Source organism: Mastigoproctus giganteus, chromosome 5 (assembly GCF_048544385.1).
Source record: "Mastigoproctus giganteus isolate SK-2022 chromosome 5, ASM4854438v1, whole genome shotgun sequence".
Taxonomy (NCBI): domain Eukaryota; kingdom Metazoa; phylum Arthropoda; class Arachnida; order Uropygi; family Thelyphonidae; genus Mastigoproctus; species Mastigoproctus giganteus.
The window spans coordinates 108932671-108955872 of NC_143579.1; the positions used below are offsets into that span (position 1 = coordinate 108932671).

The window sequence follows — 23202 nt, forward strand, 5'->3', positions numbered from 1 at the left end:
TATTACACAAAAATTCAAGAAACATTTATTCTTGAAATTACCATATACAGTTTACTTCTTTATTAATATTTGTCGATCTTCTACTTTGCTCAATAGCTGAGCAATGATTCGATATAATGATCCGGATCAAACTGAAAGCTCACTCAGCTTCAGCACTGCTAATCGCAAAGGTTTCAAAGATATTTCTGGCCTTCTTAATTGAAAAGGGAATTCACTTGATTTTAAAGATAAACTGTCTTCAACAAAATCATTCATTTTTATTTTATATTTTATCAGAAAACAAATTTCATATTCGGTTTTCACCGTCTTACCACCGAGACGAAAGTTCTTTCATATTCCACGATTTCTGGTAGCATATGTTTAAAATTTCTTTCAAATAAATAAATTAAATATTTTCTTTATTTAATTTAAACTCACTCTGTTGCATTAATAACTTATCCTTTAAGGAGAAAACAATGCATTTAATAACTTGTCACGAGGTAATTTTTTAAACGTGTTCTTACTTTCGATTTTAATTCCTTCAAATTCTTTCCACTTCAACATGCTCTCAATTTTAGCTTCATAATTTCCTTCCGAATTTTTCAAATTAGCAATAGCATTGATAGTTTGAATAATTAATCTATCTGCTTTTACCGTAGCGAATCTGTAAAGCTTCTGAAAGGTAAGAGAGCTCCTGCAGGATGTCGATCATTAGTGCTAAATGGTTAAGAAATTCCAGATTTAAAAGTTGATTTAATAATCCAGAATATTTAACTTCTGATTCAGAATGTTTGCACAATGCAGGATAATTCCTTTAACCCGCAATTGCCATCCACAAGCTACAGGCTGCTCATTGTAGCCTGAACACACGACCGATCTCTATAGTTTCCACATCAAGTTCTTTAGCAATCATCCTTAATTCGCGCTGGTTTTTTGGAGATTAGTGATATAATGCGTACATTGTTTTTTTTTTTTTTTTAAATTATTGCCCATATGCCATTATATTTTAGAGCATTTCTACACAGTGAAAGCCTTAATGAAATTTCAAAATCTTCCAACATTTCATCTTTGTAAAGTTTATATAATATCTTAGTTACCTCAATTCTTCCCCCCCTCCAACTTCCTACTCTCACTAGTTCTTTGAATATTGTGCAAAATGTCGGAATCACACGGATATTCAGCTACTGTGACCACGTTCACATAGATGAGAGAAATTTACTGGAAGACGTGGATTACACACTTCTCCGAATAAACATGACTTCTTGTCGGAGTAAAGAGGAACAACAACACAGGTTGACCAGAAGCTATTATCCATGTCGGGAATCTTCTTAATCCTCTGACTGGCTATGGAAAGCATACTGATTAGCGTGACTTCTCGGTATGTGACTGCATAGGTTTTAGGGACACCACTAACGTTGTGAAATGGTAATCCCTTTCACCCTTCATTGACGCTTTCTAATTGCCTAAAGGCCAGAGGTGAGAACAATGCATATAAAGTTGTCTCTCGTAATCCGTCGTTATATGGAAATTTTCTTTGTTCAACGGAAACTATTTTAAATGTAATTTCCAAGAGGAATTTTAAAAAAAATCACTATAAAGAAGTTGGTTAAACAGAGATCCAACTGTAATTAAATCAAAAATGAAGCAATTTTAAAATACATAACTGATCAATTGTGCTATTAAAATGCTGGGGATGGGGACCTTGTTGCCCCACCGTAGTTTCGGCTCTGGATACTCAATAATTACATTCAGGATTTCATTTGTAAAATAATGATCGTCTCAACGATGGGCTTGCAAATTTTCAAAAAAAAATAACAGTGGGCTCTCGCTGCATCAGTGGAATGAAGTAAGTGTTGTTTCACTCTCCAACTTAAGGTGATAAATTGCTTCTGGAAGTAATCTGTTGGGCATCAGATCTTAGCTTCAGATCAAAATAGACAGAGGTTCTTATGACTGGTAACCACTTGCAGGAAAATGCCACAAACTGATGATCGAATAAATCATTATTGCAGATTTAGAAGGTTTGGTTTAACCCAGAAATCTGCAGGTAAGTTGAAAGAGCGGTCAGGCTGTTTGTGATTGAATATGCAATTGCCTTTGGATTTGCTGATGGTGGGATTAAGGTACGCAACTTTATGTCATTGGCATATATTAAAGCATCATAATGGGGATACATAAAAGGAATAAGAATGGTTGAGAAAAGGAGGCCAGAAAGGATACTACCTTGTGGGACTCCTGCAGCATTCCTCTGGGTAGAGTGGGACCTCTTTTGTTAGGTGGACACTTCCTTAATAAAGTGGTAATAAAGCTAGTAGACTGCCATTAATCCTGAAGAAGGATTGTAGAAGACTGAGAAGAGCTGTGATGTCTAGGCTGTCAAAGGCAGCTTCAATATCAGCGTACACAATAGCTAATGCAGATTTAATTTCAAAGGCCTGAAGGATGGATGTCTTTACTGCAATGAGATTTATAATGGTTGATATATTTGTGACTGCAAAGTGGAACTGTTTCAGTTTCTGTGGCATGAGCTGTTGGCTTAATGCTGGAAGGCGGTGTATCTTTTCTAGGAATTTGAGGAGGGTGAAAGAAGTTGAGATTGGTCTGAAATCTTAATCAGACCAATTGGCTTGTTGGCACTTGGACTTCGGGCAGTGGAAAATACTGAGTAGTAGATTGAGAGCAGTGTATCCAGGAAGTAGGAGCTAAGGCACAGAATGATGAAATGAGATATCTTATGCAGGACTGTCATACTAAATGGATGCAGGGAGTTTATAGCATTTATAAGTTGCTGTCTGGTGATAGAAACGATGGAGATGTCATCAGTAGGAGCAAACTCAGAGTGCTGGAGAGGTAGTCCTGCAGAAGCAGAATTGGCTGTGATGGGAGGTTGGAGGCCTGTTCATTGGCCTTGGAATAGAAGATGGAGGAAACCTGCAAGAATGACGGTTCTGATTAGCTGTCGATTGAGATGAGACAGGGCAGGTACTGGTGATTTCAACCCAAGGTAGTTTGTTCATGAGAGGTGAGCGATGGCCACTGGATTTTTCAGAATCAGGTTGTTGTCTGTATTTTTGTCCATGAAGGTAAAGGTGTTGCTTGAAAAAGTACTTTCAGACAGCAGCACAGATGTAAAACTGGGGTCAATTTGGAGATAGGTTGCTAATTTGGTGGGCTGCCAATTGTGGATCACATGCCTGTTCAGCGGCATGACATGGATTCATAACTGGGGCTTCATTGATTGCTAAATTAGAGAAATGAGGTTCATCTGCAAGGTGATTGACTCCCTGAGTATTTGGATGACATTCAAATTCAATGGGATGGTGACAGGTTGAGATATCTAGCTCTGCTGATTGGGCAGTGAACTCAATGTTGGTTCTATTAACTGATTCATTTTGTTTGGGAGACATGAGTTTTGAAACATCTGGCTTTGATTTGAATATAGGTCGTTAAAGAGCAGAAGTCAGTTTATCAGTTAACAACGGTAAAAAATTGCTTTGCAACTCATCTGCAACAGACTTAATTATGATTCATTCTGGATTTGTGTTGTCCTGCATGGACAGTGTGGCCACTGACAATATTTTTGGCAATGAGATCTCAGTTTGGATTACAGCATTGTTAGTGTGCCGGGCCTGGGATACAATCAATTTGTCATTTGCACATGATGGTTCTGACAAGCTTTGAGAATAAAAAATTATCTCACCGCCAGGTGGGCAGGACCAGCAGTGCGCAGCACACGCTTCTTGATTAGAATGGAGTTCGAGCCCGTGACCACCAAATTCGGATGATGTGGAAAGGTCAGGGAATGACCACCACATATCCCTGGAGCAAAATGGCTTTAGTTGATAATGCTCCTAAAAACCAAATAACAACAACCCCCAGAAAGCCTTGGTGGTTTGATACTGATTAACATGGGTGCTTCATCATGACAGTTGCTGAGAGTATCTGTAGGGAGGGTCAATTCACAACTATTATTATTTTAAATTGCATATGATGGAAAATCATCTGGCAACAGAAATTGTTTATTGACCATGTCATTTACATCAATATTTTCATTCATGGTGCTACATTCAGATAGAGGGTGCCTCTGTAGCCAGGTGGGCAGGAGCAGCAGTACTTAGCACACGCTTCTTGATCAGACCGGGGTTCGAGCCCATGACCATCAAATACGGAGGATGCAGAAAGGTCAGGAACTGACCACTGCATATCCCCGAAGCAATATGGCCTTAGTTGCTAATGCTTCTAAAAAAAAAAAAACAAATAACAAATAAATAATGTTCAGATAGACTACTATTAAATGTGTCCATCTCTTGCAGTTTAAAGTATGGTTGTTATTAGAACTCCTCATCAAACTATATATTGTGGTAACTTTTTTGCTGAGTTTTTCATTCCGTTGTTTTTCTTTATCAGCGATCATTGTGTTTTTGTTGATTTGTTAATATATCTTCTAAACTTGCTGTTTTAAAAGGTTCTGGTTAGTAATGACTGTGTCTAGTTTGTTTTGTAACTCATTTATACTGGATTTCGACATTTGTGTTGCTTTGATTTATTAAAGATTTCTACTCTGAAAATATCTTATTAACTAACAGTGTCTGTACAACTGCATCTTGATTTTGGGTGCAAGGATTTCTATCTTTGATTCCTCAAAAGAAACTTCATTATCTGAGAAATCATCAATAATCTTTGAGAGTGCCTCTTTTCATTTTTCTTCTTAATTTTTTCCAGGTATGGGTTTATCTCTGTCACGATACATTCGGTGCAAATCCATTCATTTTCTTAAGAAATGTTCTAAGATGATTTCTGCATAACAATTACACTAAGCCTGATCTCCCAGTTTATTTAACTTTTACATGTTGTTTGTGACAGTCTAATATGTTGAGGCAAGGAAACAATGGTCTGCATACAATAATGTGTATGGTTCTAGTTTTTTGTGAGTGCTTCTTGACGACCTTGAAGTAATTGGAACTTGACTTCTGTTCAAAGGTCTTAGTGATTGCTGCATATATGGTTGAGAGCAAGTATTTACCACTTTAAACTTGGTATAGCTGGCATTACAATTTTAAATTAAAAATAAAAAGTTATCTTTTAATTTCATTTCCGAAAGTTCACAGAATTCCAAATATATACGTACATAATAGTGCCAAACTTTGACAACAATACACAACCACATGCAACTAGCATACACACTATGATCATATTCTACTGAATTTAAACTAATACCATTCACTCTAATAGCTTATTTACCAGCAACTTATAGAGAGAATTAATATTAATGATTAGATACTGTTCAAAATTTTTGATATATAATTGTAAACAGAGTGCCTACAGATGCCTATATATATATATATAAAAGCTTCCCCCCCCTTATTCTCTCAAAAGTTAATATACGTACAATAGATTTGATTTTGATTAAAACATAATTAATATTTGGATTTAGTTTGGCAACCATTATATGCTGGAATGTTATGTGATTTTTAATGATTGAAATCACAGTGATTAAAATATAAAAAAAGTTTGTTTATGAATATTTATAAATTAAAATCATGAATTATGTTCATTTAAATTTTTCAGGAAAAGAGCTAAGAAAGTAAAGAACACAGAAAATGTTGAAGTCAATCCACCAGAAGATAAGGATACTACTGTAATGTCTTATTCACGTCTTAGTCTGGAATCTGATGTTAGTGAGAGCAGTTTCCACAACCATGTTCCAGTCCGCAACCATCCCAATGGTTTAATAACTTTTAATAGTCAGCCTCAGCCTGTTTATACTACTATTACTATAAATGGACTTAGTCTAGTGCCACCCTCAACAAAGGGCACAGATCATCAAGATAATGAAAGTCCATCCTAGCAAGGAGTTTCAGATCTTGACAAAACTTTCTCAGGTAATAGCACCATGATTTAGCAGAGTCTTTATGCTGCTCTTTTGGCTCTTTTCATGTTCACTGATATGGGAGTGTGCAAATAATAGGATTCAAAGATGAAAGCTGTTGTTTTAGATTGAAGCTTTTACTGCAGTTGGTATTAGAACAAAAATACATAACTAAAGAACTGTGACTAGGTCAGAAACAGCTGCTTTGTATATTTTTTGTACAAAAGTTAATATATCACTACTGCTTGTAGTTATCACAAATATATAAGCAATAAGTTAGTTTATTTATATCGCAATGACTGCCGTGATGTGCCTAAAAGAGAAACTGCTTCATCACTCATAGGACAGCAAACAAATTTTCTCTCATCTTTGGTCTCATCCAGTAACTAACCTAGATGGTTTATCAGCTATTCTCTCAATGTGTATATTTATAAATCAGCTGAATATGTACATAAATCTATTTTTTTTTCACTTGCCAAAGTGTTACTATGTGCTCATGAAATAATTAACCATCAGTGTGTTATGTAAGAAAGGTAAACAAGACCTGATAAACTTTCCTTACAACATTTTTTATGAAACAGTATTGTATTCTAATTTTAAAAATACTGCATGGCTGATATTTTATCAAAGCAAGTATCACACTTGTATTAACATGATTTCCACAATTTGAAATTTTGTATAAAACTGTCTCAACTGTTGCTTTTGCAGAAAATAAGTTAGGCTTAAAAATTTGATATTCAAACTGACTTAATAAATGAAAATATGATATTAAACATTACAAAGGTTGTTCAAGAAAGACTTTCACTGGTATGATTTAATCACAATCATATATCCACCAATTTTATTTATTAATAGTTATAAACCAGTTACAGCCTTTGAATAGCAAAAATTGTGCAAGATTTCAGATTTGTTCAATTATTTCATCCCATTGTCTGTATTTTCTAGGTTAATGCTAATACTGAGCTACCTTTAGAGTTATATAAACAAGAAGAGTTAATCTTAGAGATTTCCTTCTCTCTTGGAGAAGGGTATTGGTTTCTGAAAATTAACAATTAGGATGATATCAGGTGAACTCAACTTGAACAGAGAAGTTATTAGCCTAATCAAATGTGAAAGACATATGCCAAGATGGGCAAAAAGAAAGGGGGACTAGACCATGACCAACTGTGAAAGGAATTCATTTTGTGTCAGTAGGTGATTCTGAGAGCTAGGATCAAGGAACTTAAGGGCCATTTAGAAAATGGCTTTCAAGTTTGTTTTTAATTCAAGAAAATCTACACTCCACTTGTTCATAAAGGCTCATGAATTAACTACTGCATGAAAATTTGCTTATTGGGTTGTTACCAGTTCTTAAATGGATAATAAAACCCTCCATTACAATTATTATTGTCTTATTGAATTTACCTCAACTCTTTCTCAAGTAATGAGAAATCCATCAATCACTACTTATACTATTTTGGAAATTTCCATCTGATTTCTGTTGGTGGTATCTTTACTTATGTCACTCATCTGTGGACAAATTCTATTAAAGTTTGAAGAAACCCAAGCAGTTGCTCTTAACATTTATAAGGCTTTTGATCATGCTTGGCATAAGTGCCTTAGAAGCAAGCTCAAATTTATTGTCTGCCTTCAGATTTTCATAGTTGGATAGTCAGTTTCCTCTTTAACCACTCCTTGTGTTTGTGGGTAGATGGCTTTCTAACTTCTCAATTAATACAGAGCACAACAGCTGAAACTCTTCAGTTTTTTGTGTATATAAATACCCATAAGTGCCGATTTCCAAGTAATTATCCACTGGAGTGAAGAAAATTAGTTAAGTTAAATCCTTCTAAACTCAGTTCTGTCTAATATTTTGCCAAAAAAAGCTGCCACTTCTATACTCATCTTCAACAACTCAAGATTTCTAGAAGAATATGCTTCTTTACTATTCAGCTCTAACACTTCCTTAGCAGTAAGTGTATCATAAATATTGCCTCCTTTGCATAGATCATCTCTTAAACTACTAGACCAGCAATGGAAAACTAGTGGCATATGTGCCACATGGCCAATCACAAATAGTTTGAAAATAAAAATTATTTTTATAGTTTTTTTTTTTTTTTATGAAAACCCCAAACATGAGAGGTATTAGAACCTATAGTATTTAGTACTGTGCATGAGTTAGAAGATTAGAAGGTGAAAGAAGATATTTGTTGACATTAGACTTGAACTTCTGCAGACTGTAATTTTCAGAACGTACATATGAAGGAAGGTTGTTCCAGAAAACAGCAGTTGAATAAATAAATGAGAAAGATGAAAAGTTAGTTCTGTGAGTTTGAAGTTGAACAGTAAATGGATGTTGGCTGGTAGCAGCACATGTTTAGAAAGAGAGAGCAGGAATTATAGAAGCCAATTCAGAAGAATAGTGCCTATGAAGTATCTGTAGAAAAGGCATGCAGCAGATACAGAATGTCTATGAGACATAGAATGAAGAGACTGTTAGAGATTAGTCATTAATTAACCTAACTGCCCTCTTCTGAATGGAATCTAAAAGCCTGAGAGAGGTTAGGGGACACCGCCCCAGATGAGGGAACAATATTCCAAGGTAGGGCGGCTTTGCGATTTGTACAGAGTAAACAGCCGTTTGGAAGAAAAGTAACACTGAGAATGAAAGAGAAAAACCAAGTTTTTTAGATGCAGAGGAAGCAATATTTGTAATGTGCTTGTGCCAAGAGAGATTAGAAGTCACGGTGATCCCCAAAAGAGATATATCATCTTGCCTAGAAATCGGAGTGTCACCAAAGATAACTATAGGAACAAAATAATCCTTGGGGCAACCCCCAAGGCAGAATGCGCTGGTCCCAAAGGAACTAGTAGTTGTTGGTGACTCTATTGTCAGGGAAACGGGAAACATGCTTTGTAAAAAGGATAGGTGGAATAGGACCAGGGTATGTCTGCCAGGGGCAAAAGTTGATGACGTTGTAGAGCGGATATCATCTTTTAAGGGCACAAAAGGTGATATAGTGGTACACGTTGGCACTAATGACATTAAGAGTAGGAGACCGGCGGAATTACTTGACAAGTACAGGTCACTGATGAAAAAAAGCCGTGAATTAGGGTTGAAATTGAAAGTGTCTGCAATTCTGCCCAGACACGATAGGAGGGAGTATATGATGAGAGCCCTGTCAATCAATTCGGCCCTGGAAAGATTGTGCAGGGCTCAAGGGGTAGAATTTTTTTCAGCCTGGTCTGTACTTGTTAACAGGAGAGACTGCTTCTACAGGGATGGGATACACTTAAATAGAAAGGGTGCAAGAATGTTTGCTGATGCTATCGAGGCAATGTTAGGTGGGTCGGAAAACTGCTAGATTGGGGGGATACAAGGACTAATAGATTAACAGTAGCCTCTGGCAGAGGTGAAAGTGATTCTTGCACTGCTTCTGTTGGAATGAGCCGCAGCCTGGAAAATAAGATGCAGGATATTTCAGAGACTGCTGGGAATCATTGGGGTACAAGTAAACACATGGGTTGTGTTAGGGTAGCTAAGAAGAAGAACAGGTGCATATATACTTGTGTGTACACCAATGCTAGGAGTTTAGTAAATAAATTTGATGAATTTGAGGTATTGCTCAAAACATCAAAGGCAGATATTGTGGGGATTTCAGAGACGTGGTGTCACACAGATATAAGAAATGCAGAACTGGAATTTGGGGAGTACAATGTCTACAGAAAGGATAGACAGGATAGGAAGGGAGGAGGGGTTATGCTATTAGTTAAAAAACACATAAAATCCAAGGAAGTGAAGCCAGTCGACATCGCTGGACAGTGCAGTGTCGAGTCAGTTTGGTGTGACATAAGCATTGGGAGATCAAAATTGAGAGTAGGAGTGTGCTATAGGCCTAATGACTCTGATGAGTATAATAAGAAACTGTTCGGAGAAATAGAGTGGGCCAGTAAATCAGAGAGTCTTATAATGGGGGATTTTAATTTCCCAGATATTGACTGGAATTTGGGGGCTGGTCACTCACACAGTAGCAAGGCTTTTGTGGATTTATTGGATGATTGTTTTCTACATCAGCATGTTCGGGAGGCAACTAGAGGGAGTAATACTCTTGATTTGATTATCAGTAGTGATTCTTCATGCATTAAGAATCTGCAGATAAATGAACCACTTGGTGGCAGTGATCACAGTGTGCTGAAGTGGGAGTTACTCAAAGAGGTAACTACCATTAGGGGTAAAGGGAAGGGGTATTGCTTTCGTAAAGGCGACTACAATGGACTGAGACAGTATTTAAATTCTATACAGTGGGATCAACTGATGATATTGCCAACAGCAAATTCAAAATGGGAAGCATTCAAAGAACTTATCGTGGAAGCTGCTAGGCTTTACATACCAACTAAGAAATATTGTTCAAGGTTTAGGCCTAAATGGTTGTCAGATGAACTAATGAGGCATATGGCAGAGAAGAAAAATGCATGGGATACATACAAATTAACACGTGACACGGACGCCTATGATAGATACAAGTTGATCTGTAACCAAGTTACAAAGGAGGTTAGGCAGGCGAAGGCAGATTATGAGAGAACCTTGGCAAGGGATGCGAAGAAAAACAGCAAAGAGTTCTTTACTTATGTAAACTCTAGAAGGAAGGGGATGAATCAGATTGGTCCACTTGAGATCGATGGGTCAACTGTTGATGACCCTGCTCGGGTAGCTAACAAACTAAATGAATATTTTGCATCGACATTCACACATGAGGAGTTATTCAGCGAGGGGAATGCCAGAGGTGTATTCAACTCTAGCAGTAAGCTAGAGAATCTTGTAATAACTGAGAGCAAAGTGGAGGAGAAATTGTTGAAGATAAACACAAGAAAGGCACCTGGGGTGGATGGGATCTATCCAGTTATATTAAAGGAGGCAGCAAAGGAGGTAAGCAAACCCTTAGCCATAATTATGAGAGCTTCCTTGGACTCAGGGGAGGTACCCATTGACTGGAGATGTGCAAATGTGACCCCAATTCACAAAGGGGGATCAAAGGCTGACACAAGTAATTATAGACCTGTGAGTTTAACTTCTGTTCCCGGAAAATTAATGGAGGCACTGGTGAAAGAAGCACTGCAGGATCATCTAGACAAGACTTCAGTTATAGCTAGGACACAGCATGGTTTTGTTAAGGGGAAGTCTTGCCTGACCAATTTGATTGGATACTATGATGCAGTCACAAAAGAACTGGATGCAGGGAATAACTTTGATATTATATACTTGGATCTTAGAAAGGCTTTTGATACTGTTGCACATGGAAGACTGCTGCACAAATTGGAGCAGTGTGGCATTGGAGGCAAGTTGCTGCTATGGATAAAGGGGTGGTTGAGGGGGAGAAGACAGAGAGTGGTAATCAATGGACACTGCTCATCGTGGACTAATGTTATTAGTGGAGTCCCTCAGGGTTCAGTATTGGGGCCTTTATTGTTTTCTGTATTTATAAATGATATTGATGATGGTATATCAGGCTTAATGTCCAAGTTTGCAGACGATATGAAGGTTGGCAGGGTTGTCAAGGACACTACTGACACTATGCTGCTGCAACAGGATTTGGAAAGGTTGAGCAGATGGGCTTCGAGGTGGCAAATGAAGTTTAACATTGACAAATGTAAAGTACTACATATGGGAAACAGCAACCCCAGAGCAACGTATCAACTCTGTGGTACTACACTGACAGTGGTAGAGAATGAAAGGGACCTGGGGGTGGTGGTGCAGGCAGATATGAAGTTCTCTGAGCAGTGCAGACGAGCTGCAAGAGTAGCTCATGGTGTATTGTCAATGATATATAGGAATTTTTCTAGCAGGGATAAGGAGGTGATTATTCCCTTGTATAAGGCAATGGTCAGGCCACACCTAGAGTACTGTATACAGGCCTGGAGGCCTCATTTCAGGAAGGATGTAGAGCTGCTGGAACGAGTACAGAGAAGGGCAACTAGATTGGTGAATGGGACAAAGGGGTTCTCTTACGAAGAAAGGCTTAAGTTTTGAAAATTACAGTGTCTGGAAACTAGGCACCAGCGGGGTGATCTGATAGAGGTGTACAAAGCCTTGAATGGTTTGAGCGTGCTCAATGCTGATGGGATTCTTCCTCTAGCTCAGAAAAATCACCTGAGAGGGCATAAATTCAAATTGAGGAAAGACAGATGTAGGATAGATGTGCGGAAATTTGCCTTTAGCCAGCGGGTGGTTGGTGGGTGGAACAGACTTCCATCCCTTGTCGTGGAAGTTGATAGCCTAAATAAGTTTAAGGCTCAGCTGGACAGGTATTTCGAACGAACAGAGGGGTGAAGTGGAAGTGGTTATTTTTATTTATTTATGTTACTTTTTTTTTTTTTTTTGGCTGATGCTGCATAAGCTTGCTTTCTTGCATCAAATGCCTCTACTAATGCTAATGCTTTTTGTGGGATATGAGATTAAGAATAAGTAACAACAATCTTCTCCTTCAGGTGAAGCGTTACTTATTCGAAGTAGTGCAATGTCATGAAGGTATTCACAATATGAGATATGACTTAAACGATGCCGCTTTTGCAAATAATTTGCTAATCTAGAATTGGCTGTGTAATATGATGCAGTTGCACTAACTTGTACATAGTCTAACTCTCTCGCAGCCTGAGGCATAAGCCCTTAATGCATTATAGGTGGAGTGTGGAATAAAGGATTCCATTCCTACAAGAATAATTTCACTGACACGATCTGAGCAAATGTTGACATCAGAAGTTTTGAAACAGTAATCCAACCAAGGAAAAGAAATCTCGCAGGTCATTCCATTTTACATTCTTGTAATGCCAAACAACATGAGGTTGGGAATATCCATGATATAAAGGCACCACTGGAGAAGAGACAATCGCCAAGTTGTGATCCGAGATACCGAACGGACCACTCATTTCAACCGTGTACTTAGATGGGTTGTTTGTGAGAAAAAGATCAAGCGTGTTGGCTGTATGGTTAGGATTGTCCAGTATTCTGGTAGGTAAATGAACAATCTGTGCAAGGTCATTAGTAATTGCAAAAGCCTCAGCATCGCGACCAACTAGGTCGGTGTGACTAGAAAAGGGAAGCCAACTGGAGTTGTGAACATTAAAATCACAAAGAAAAATTACCTCACTGTTAGGAAAGTTGGACTGGAGAAAGTCAAGTTGCAAAGAGAGGAAGTCAAAGAGTTCCAAGTGATTAGTGGAGTTAAGAGAATGGTAGCGACAACAGATGAATCTGACAGAATAAGGTAGAGAGATTTTAAGCCAAAGAAGATTGAAAAGAGAAGATTTCAAATTACTAAGTCTCTGACAGGGAAAATCGGAACAGACATACAAGTACCACCTTTGAGGTGAAAGGAATCATACAGCAAATAATTTGGGCAACTGAGATGAGCAGTCGTTGAATCAACCAATAACTGTCAGAAAAAGTACATGGGGTTTGTCAGACTGTAAGTGGAAATGGACATCACTGAGATTAGAACTAAGACCACATATATTTGTGAAATGAACTAGGAAGTGTTTAGGAGGTTCAGATCTTTTCACAGATAAGTTTGCTCTATTAGTTTGACAATTCATGGTGTATTCAATAGTAAGAAGTAGTGGGAGGGGGACATGCTGTATGAAGTAATGAAATTTTTGGATATGGCATACAGATGGTAAGAATATACCAGATCCTTGACATATAGTTTATGTGCCACATCTAGTGGTGAAAACCACAAGTTTAATTATGCATGAATTATGCAACAGTTTTCATTAGTAACTTAAGTATTGTTAACTATTTACTAATTTTAGCTCAACTGTTATGTTTCTATTTCAGCTTAATTTTGGCACATAAACCAAGAAAGGTTTGCCATCACTGACCTACACTATCAAACCAGAGGCAGTTCAGATTGCTTAATGATTCTTTTTCTCTTATAAACTCACTTCACTGTGACACAAATATTGCATGTTTTTTCTACAGATATTTCTAATGGCTCTTCTGAATTAGCATCTGCATTCATTTACAATTCGTAATTGACAATCTACCTTTTGTTCATTTAACACTTCTACTTCTGTTCTGTTGAAATTTGAGTTCAAAATTAAAAAGTATTTTCTGTCTTATCACCCCATACGTGATACTAGAGGGCTATGCATTACCATAAAAAAAAAAAAAAAAAAAAAGGTATAAACTTATTCACCTGAAGAACAGCCACAAAATTATTTGTAAATTTACAAAAAAAATTTTTTGACAGAGTTCGTGTTACATGAGGTGCTACCTAAAAGTTCCTGAAATGTATTTACAGAATAAATTAGACTCACTCTGGGTCTTATTTGCCACTGCCACCTTCTAAGTAATCCCCTTGACAGCGTAAACACCAATCCCAGTGCTTCTTGCATGTTTTGAATGAGTCCTGAAAGTCCTTCTTCGTCATAGTGTTCAGCACCTCCTGCAATTCGGTTTGGATATCCTCTATACTGTCAAATCTTCGACCCTTCAAGCTTGATTTTCACTCTTGGGAAGAGGAAGAAGTCGCCGGAGGCTAAGTCTGCGAATAAGGGGGTGGGGACGATTATCATGTTGTTGGATGCCAAAAACTGCACCACAATGAGAGATGTGTGGGCCGGCACATTGTCATAATGAAGGACCCAGTTCTTTGTGCACCACTTCTCTGGACATTTCCTCAGGATGTCGCAGTAGAACTTTGCATTGACTGTGGCCAGGAGGGACGAATTCCTTACGGATAATTCCGTCAGTGTCCAAAAAACAGATCAGCATGGACTTCACATTGCTTCTCACTTGTTGGGCTTTCTTCGGTCGGGGAAAGATGGGCTCTTCCGCCGGGATGATTGTTGCTTGGTTTCTTGGTCATACCCATATACCCAACTCTCGTCACCACTGATGACCATAGAAAGGAAGTTTTGATCACTCCTGGCCTGTTCTTGAAGATCTCTGCTAACTTCCGTGCAATGCTGCTTTTGGTCTTCACTCAATAACTGTGGCACTAACTTGGCAGCAGTCCTTCTCATGTTCAACTCATCTGACAAAATCCACTGACATGTGCTGTACGATAGTCCTACAATGCCACAAATGTTGTGGATGGTCTGCCTGCACTCTTCACGGATCAACGCACGAACTTTTGCAATATCTTCCTTGGTGGTGCTTGATGATGGATGCCCAGAGTGATCGTCACATCAACAGACATTCGACTGTTTTTAAAACGGCTAAACCAGTAGTAGGTCTGTGTCTGGCCTAAAGCATTGTCACCAAAAGCTTGTTTCAACTTCTTATGGGTTTCTGCTGCTGTATCATTAAGGGAACAAAACTGGATACAATCACATTGCTCTCTCACATCAGCCATCACAACAATCGCATATGCAAAACACACCACCAAAGAACTGCGCATAAATATTCAGTGACTCTATTCAGTCAGACACCAAGTGGCACACTGATTCACAGAGGATGCATTCAAATTTTGGGTACATTTGGGTAGCACCTCGTATATAGCATTCCTCTTGCACTTCCCTTTTCTTTTCTTTTTTTTATTTTTACTGTATTAATGGAGAATCATGTCATCGGTGATGGATGAATTTTAGAACTTCAATTGTTTTGTTATGTTCATTTTTATTATGTCTTTCTTTTTTTTGGACCATCAATGATGATAGATAATAATATGAAAAAATACACGTCCAAATAAACTGTATTTGCTTTGAACTTCCAACTTTGCCATACTGATATCTGAAAGAAAACAAGCATTTCAAATGGTTCTTAGGGTCAAATTTGTGAGCAAACTGTTGATAAATGTGCATTAACTAGAATTTCCTTGGGACCACTGGCTATTAATGTGGCATATGCAGATAGCCATAATTTTTTTTTTAGCTTGGTGATACAACATGATAGCCGGAGAAAAAGTAAGAAAGTGAAAGTTCATATTTCTCTTAAGAGATATTTGTTGGAGCCAATAAAAACATATGGAAATCCAGTTTCACTGCAAAAGAAATGGGTTATTTCAGATACTGAAGTCTGACAATACTGATAATGAAAGAGTTAAGTATAATTATTTTCTGTCATATTTGAACATTATCAAGAGAAATTAAAGGGGACAGAATGTTCAATAATACTAATTTTATGATCATACGTGATTCCTGTTTTCTATTCATTCATTCATTCATTCAGTCATTCATATAATTGTGTACTAGAAGAATGTGCATTCTGAGGTTATTATGCAAGATAATAATGAGGGGGGGGGATTTGCTTAGACATTTTTTAATATTAATTTTTACTAAGCATTAAAAAAAAAGTCAAGCAACCATTCAAGTTTTGTTTTGTTTTGTTTTGTTTTTTTGGAAAAATTGCTGTAAATAATTTAAAATTGTATACTTTTTTTATGCAATCCCTTATTTTAACTATATAATGGTCCAACAATGAGACCCCTTTCTTGTTTCAAGAAGCTGTAAGTGCACATTAGTGCCCATTCACGTAACACATATAAGAATATATTTTAAGTTAGCTGTGATAAGGAAAGTTACACAAGTGGGAGCATTAGTATGTGCAGCACACCAATAGCAAAGGTTTTTTTAACAGCTAAACTTGTTAAATTTTAACACAAATAATGAAAGAAATTAAATTCATGTAATCATTAAAGAAGTAAATTTTATCAGTGCCCACTTCAATTAACCCTGAGTCATATGGGGTCAGCAAGACCCCAAACAATACTTCAGAAATTTGTGCTCTTTGTCTGCTTTCACCATGCAGCTAAAACTCCTAATAGATGTTTCTGAAAATGTTTTCTTTATGATTTCTCCACCGAAATCTTTTAATTATCACACAACTAAGAAAAATTCAGGAATTAAGTTACATTTAATTATATGCACATGCAGAGTGGCATTTATCATGTATAAGTATTGATAATGAGCTGGCTTTATTGACACACACACTTTCCTCCCATCAGTAATGCTCTCTGGAATCAAATTGTTGATGCGTGTACTTCATGTTTCATGAAAGTCAGGCTGGTGTCCAGTTGTATTAATTTATTGAAGTGTGCAGGTTTTCAATTTGCATTTTGCTCACAACAGGGCTAAAGTGTTTTAATTAAAAATAAGTTTTTAATATAAAAAAATGAGTTTTGCACAGTTGTGTTCAGAAAAAATTGAAAATAAAGTGAAAAATTCTGAATTATTTTTTGTTGATTTTTAAAATGTACATGCATGGAGTCATTTTTACCCTTTACATGTAGAGGGAGAATAACCTTTCATGTGATTCTTGACAGGTTAAAGAAAATGTTGCGCTTCTTCCATCCCATACTTAATCAGATTACATGTACTTGAATTTTTTTTTTAACAGAGTAAATAGGGTTTAATAATAATAAAAAAGAGGTTTAACTGCAGGGAGATTCTGAAATCATTTTTGGCAGAAGGTCCTCAGGCATGTAATTGCTTGAATATTGATCATGATTTAATTTTTCAGTCATGTCAGTTCTGATGTGCAGAATGAATTAATAGTCAGTTTAAAATTGAAGTAAAATTGAATGTGATATATTTCATGAATTTGTTATTCACATTTGTTAAAGAGTATAATCTTTGTACCATACCTTTAGACTATATGAGGAAATGATAGTTTAATGCAGTGGTTTTCAAACTTTTTTTAATAATGGCACCCTTAAGTAATTTTATATATATTTTATTTTGTGGCACCCCTACTCAGTTTTCTGCCCATTAGATCAGATTCTCTCTCTCTGTATACATATATATCTAATATTGAAAAAAATATGTTATATGATATATATACAAAAGTTAACCCTAATGTAATATTGTATGTAACGAAACTGTTATCTTTTATAATGTGAGATTATTTTGTATTTTTTTTATTTTGGAATTGTAAATAGAATGATCAGCTGACATATGTAAATACTATCATTGTGGTTTATGGAACACAATAATAAGGATGTACCTTTTATAATGAAATAAATATATAATATTTTTAAAAAAATATATGTTTAAGTAACTTAAACCCAAATTATGTGGCACCCTGGTTGAAAACCACTGGTTTAATGTAATAAGTTGAAGCTATTTAACCTTTATATATTTTTATTGCAACCTACTGTACTTATTAACCCCGGGGGCTCACATCTGGTGAGTATGGGCTTGGCAAACCCAGGGTCCTGAGCTGGATATCATCATTCTTCTATTTCTTGGTGATGCCTTTCTACTTCTCTCTCTCTCTCTCTCTCTCTCACACACAGGGGGTAACTCGGGAATTTTTTTTTTTTTTTTTTTTTTTGGCTGGTGCAGCATAAGCCTCAGGCTTCCTTGTACCATATGGCTAATAATAATAATAATAATAATATGTTCCCCTTATACCAAAGGTAAAATAGTCTTATTGGGTTATAATTTTTATAAATATAAGATACACATACAATATATTGGGTATACATAATAAAAAAAAATGAAGCAAATGCAGGGCAATTTTGTAAATTCTACCTCTAGATTAAAGTAACCTTATTACATCTTTAAAAAGGCTGGTATAAGCTTTCTTGAACATACCTGACTAACTTAAAATTCTGTTACTTATATCTGCATTGAATATAAAAATTCTGCATCTCTGATCAAACATTAGTCACGTAGTATTCCGTGATATGACAGAAACACCATTATAAACTATGTTAGATTACCTCTAGATTAAAGTAATCTTACTAAGTTTTGCCTTCTTTGGGTTAATGAAAAATCTGTCTTTACAATAAACACACATCTTGCCATGTCAGTACAATCTTTTGGTGTGTGCACTAACCACCTACAACTTCCAATCAATATCTGGAAAGATAAAATTTCCCATCATAAGACATTCTTTTGCTGTCTGTACATTAACTTTTTCTTAACATAGCATGTATATAGCAAAGTAAATCCTCAGATCTCCTTAATATCATTAGCACTAATATAAAAATATCACCTTTTGTACCATTAAAAGAGCATAGCTGCTCTAATTTCATTAGATATTTAATTATATTAATTTAATGATATCTTATTATTATTATTAGCTATATGGTGCAAGGAAGCCTGAGGCTTATGCTGCATCAGCCAAAACAAAATTCCCAAGTTACCATGAGAGAGAGAGAGAGAGAGAGATGTTGTTATTTGGTTTTTAGGAGCATTAGCAACTAATGCCATATTGCTCCAAGGATATGCGGTGGTCATTCCCTGACCTTTCCGCATCCTCCATATTTGGTGGTCATAGAGAGAGAGAGAGAGAGAGCGTGTCAAAAGGGAATCACCAAGAAAGAGAAGAATGATGATATCCAGCTCAGGACCCTGGGTGTGCCAAGCCCATACTCACCAGGTGTGAGCCCCTGGGCTAACCTATCTTCTCTAATATATAAAGATATTAGAGCAGCTATAGACATAACTTGTTCCTGTTCCACCTATCATTTTCATACAATCTATTTCCCTAATAATAGTCACCAGCAATAGCTACTTCCTGTGGGACCAACAGTTTCTACTATTGAAGATGTAGTTATGTTGTCTGATGCCAAAGCCCATGCTTTAGCATCAAACTGGGCAGCTCTGTCCCTCATTTTAATTGTTTTGAGGGCACCAACCTTGTTTTTCAAACCTCACAAATAGGCAACAATAGTGCACATCAGTTCTTCTGTCAGCAGTTCGCCCTCACAAGTTTAAATAATGTACTGTATTATTTTCAAATATTACAAAAGAAAATTTGCTGATGCTATTGTTGTAACTATAAATTCACTGATAAAACAAATATGATCACTTGTCACTATAGTGGACATACAGTTACAAATAAAAGTTCTTGCTTGGATTTCCTTTTACGAGGCCTATTCAATAAAGAGTGATCATAATTTTTGTTTCCACAACATGCCTAACTCAACGCCAGAGCTCACTCCTGTGCATCAGCCAACACAGTGGCAATCTCCAAGGCAGAATGCGCTGGTACTACAGGAACTAGTTATTGTTGGTGATTCTATTGTCAGGGAGACGGAAATACCAGGGTATGTCTGCCAGGAGCAAAAGTTGATGACGTTGTAGAGCAGATATCATCTTTTAGGAGCACAAAAGGTGATATCATTGTACACGTTGGCACTAATGACCTTAAAAGTAGGAGATCTGCAGATTTAATTAACAAGTACAGGTCAATGTTGAAAAAAAATCGCGAGCTAGGGTTGAATTTGAAAGTGTCTGCAATTCTGTCCAGACACGATAGCAGGGAGTATATAATGAGAGCCTTGTCAATCAATTTGGCCTTGGAGAGATTGTTCAAGGCTCATGGGATAGAATTATTTTCACCGTGGTCTGTGCTTGCTAACAGGAGAGACTGCTTCTACAGGGATGGGATACACTTAAATAGAAAGGGTACAAGAATATTTGCTGATGCTATTGAGGCAGTGTTAGGTGGGTCAGAAAACTGCTAGCTTGGGAGATTCACAGAATAAAAGATTAACAGTAGCTGCAGGCAGAGGCGAAAGCAATTCTTGCACTACTTCTATTGTAATGAGCAGCAGCCTAGAGAATAAGTTGCTGGGGATTTCAAGAGCTGCTGGGAGTCAACATGGAACAAGTAAATACATGGGCTGTGTTAGGGTAACTAAGAGTAAGAACAGGTGCATGTATACTTGCATGAACACCAATGCTAGAAGTATAGTAAATAAATTTGATGAATTTGAAGTGCTGATCAAGTCATCAAAGGCAAATATTGTTGGGATATCAAAGACACGGTGTCACACAGATATAAGCAGTGCAGAATTGGAATTTGAGGAGTACAATGTGTATAGAAAGGATAGACAGGGTACGAAAGGTTAGAGTAAAAAACTTGCTTCTTGCCCTAATGGTAGCCAAGCATTCTGGTCTCTTCCCAAAGCTATTGGCCGCAACTTTTGCCCATCTCTGCTCCCACCTCTCTCAAAACCAGATGGTTCTGTTGTCACTTTGGCCAGCGATAAAGCTGACCTGCTAGCATCCCATTTTCCTTCCAACTCATGTATTAGTGATCTTGGTAAAACACCTCCCACCATTCCCAACATGCTCCATTCAATGCCTCCTGTAGTCTTCCATGAAAAAGATGTCAGAAGGATTTTGACGAATCTTGTTGCTAAGAAAGCTCCAGGTCCTGATGGTATTTCTCCACTTTTCTCAAAACCTGTGCTCCTGAACTTACTCCTGTTCTTTGTCACCTTTTTTCACTTTCTTATTCCAAAGGTGTTTTTCCTACTGCTTGGAAATTTGCTCATATCCAGCTGGTTCCTAAAAAGGGTGAAAAATTCCTCCCATCCAATTATCGTCCCATTGCAATTACTTCTACTCTTTCTAAAGTAATGGAGAAATCAATTAACTGCCAACTCTTAAACTACCTAGAAACCTTCTGTCTGATCAATGATCACCATTATGGATTCCATCAGTGTTGATCCACTGGTGATATTCTGACTTATGTTACCCATATATGGACATTCAATGTAAAAGTTTGGAGAAACTCAAGCAATTGTTCTTGACATCTCACAGACTTTCAATCGTATTTGGCATAAAGGTCTTCTAAACAAGCTTCCATCTTATGGTTTGCCAACTGTTTTTAGTAATTGGTTATCCAGTTTTCTATCTGATTGCTCACTGAGGGTGATGGTAGATGGCTCTCTGTCTTCTAACTTCTCCACTAATTCTGGCATCCCCCAAGGCTTCTTTCCCCCACTCTTTTCCTCTTGTATATTAATGACCTTCTTCCATTGACTGGAAATCCTATCCATAGTTTTGCTGATGATAGCAAATTGCATTCCACTTTCCATTTTGAGAAACCTTGCCCTGCTCAATCAGCATCAACTTCTCGAATATCATCTACTAATTCCTTAAATCTCCAGGTAATTCACCAGTGGGACAAAGACAACTTAGTTGATTTCAATCTTTCTAAAACTCAGTTTTGTCTTATATCTCGCAAAAAGGATTCTTCTGCTCCTATGCTTTTCTTTGGTGATACTCCAATTTCTAGGCAAAATGATATATCTCTTTTGGGGATTACCCTGACTTCTAATCTCTCTTGGCACAAGCACATTACAAATATTACTTCCTCTGCATCTAAAACACTTGGTTTTCTCTTTTGCTCTCGACGTTACGTTTCTTTCAAACAGCTGTTCACTGTACAAATCACAAATCCACCCTACCATGGAATATCGTTCCCACATCTGGGGTGATGCCCCCAAACCTCTCTCAGGCTTCCAAATTCCATTCAGAAGGCAATTAGGTTAATTAATGACTCATCTCTAACAGAGTCTCTCCACTCTCTGTCTCATAGACAGTACTGTTTCTGCTGCATGCCTTTTCTACAGATACTTCTATGGGCACTGTTCTTCTGAATTGGCTTTTATAATTCCTGCTCTCTCTTTCAAAACAGTCTGAACACGTGCTGCCACCAGCCAATATCCATTTATTGTCCATCTTCAAACTCACAGAACCAACTTTTCATCTTCTTTATTTATTCATTCAACTGCCGTTTTCTGGAACAACCTTCCTTCATACATATTTCCTGAAAATTACAGTCTACAGAAGTTCAAGTCTAATGTCAACAGATATCTTCTCAACCTCCAACCCATGCACAGTACTAAGTACTATAGGTTCTAATACCTCTCATGTTTGGGGTTTTCATATAAAAAAAAAAAAATTTAATCTAAGGAAGTGCATCCAGTTGACATAGGTGGACAGAGCAATGTTAAGTCAGTTTCGTATGACAAACTCTGGGAAAGGGAAAATGAGAGTAGGAGTGTGTTATAGGCCTAATGACTCTGATGGGTACAATGAACAACTGTTAAGAGAAATAGAGTTGCCAGTAAATCAGAATGTCTTTTAATGGGGAATTTTAAATTTCCAGATATTCACTGGAACTTGTGGATTGGTCACTCAATAGCAAGGCCTTTGTGGATTTATTGGAAGATTGTTTTCTACAGCAACATGTTCGAGGGACAACCAGAGGGAGTAATGCTCTTGATCTGATTTTCAGCAGTGATTATTATGCATAACGGATTTGCAGATAAAGGAACCATTAGGTGACAGTAATCACAGTCTACTGATGTGGGATTTACTTTAAGATGAAACTACTATCAACAGTAAAGGGAAGGGTTTTTGTTTTCATAAAAGTGACTAAAGTGGGATCAACTGATGTTGTTAAAAATGGTGAATTCTTCAGGGAATTAATCTTGGAAGCTACTAGGTTTGTTTGTTATTTGGTTTTTAGGAGCATTAGCAACTAAGGCCATATTGCTCCGGGGATATGTGGGGGTCATTCCCGAACCTTTACGCATCCTCTGTATTTCGTGGTCACGGGCTCGAACCCCGGTCTAATCAAGAAGTGTGTGCTACACACTGCTACTCCTGCCCACCTGGCTACGGAGGCG

The 23202-nt window shown here is 37.2% G+C and overlaps 1 protein-coding gene across 1 annotated transcript in view; it reads left to right on the top strand.

The window, feature by feature from the left end:
* LOC150085626 (P-selectin-like) overlaps positions 1-5856 on the top strand; it is a 292465-nt gene extending 286609 nt beyond the window's left edge. Inside the window, exon 24 of the mRNA XM_090374622.1 lies at positions 5548-5856. Coding sequence (XP_090230748.1) covers positions 5548-5827 — 280 coding nt within the window. The 3' untranslated portion in view covers positions 5828-5856. The remainder of the gene's footprint in view (positions 1-5547) is intronic.
* Positions 5857-23202: the final 17346 nt, after the last annotated feature.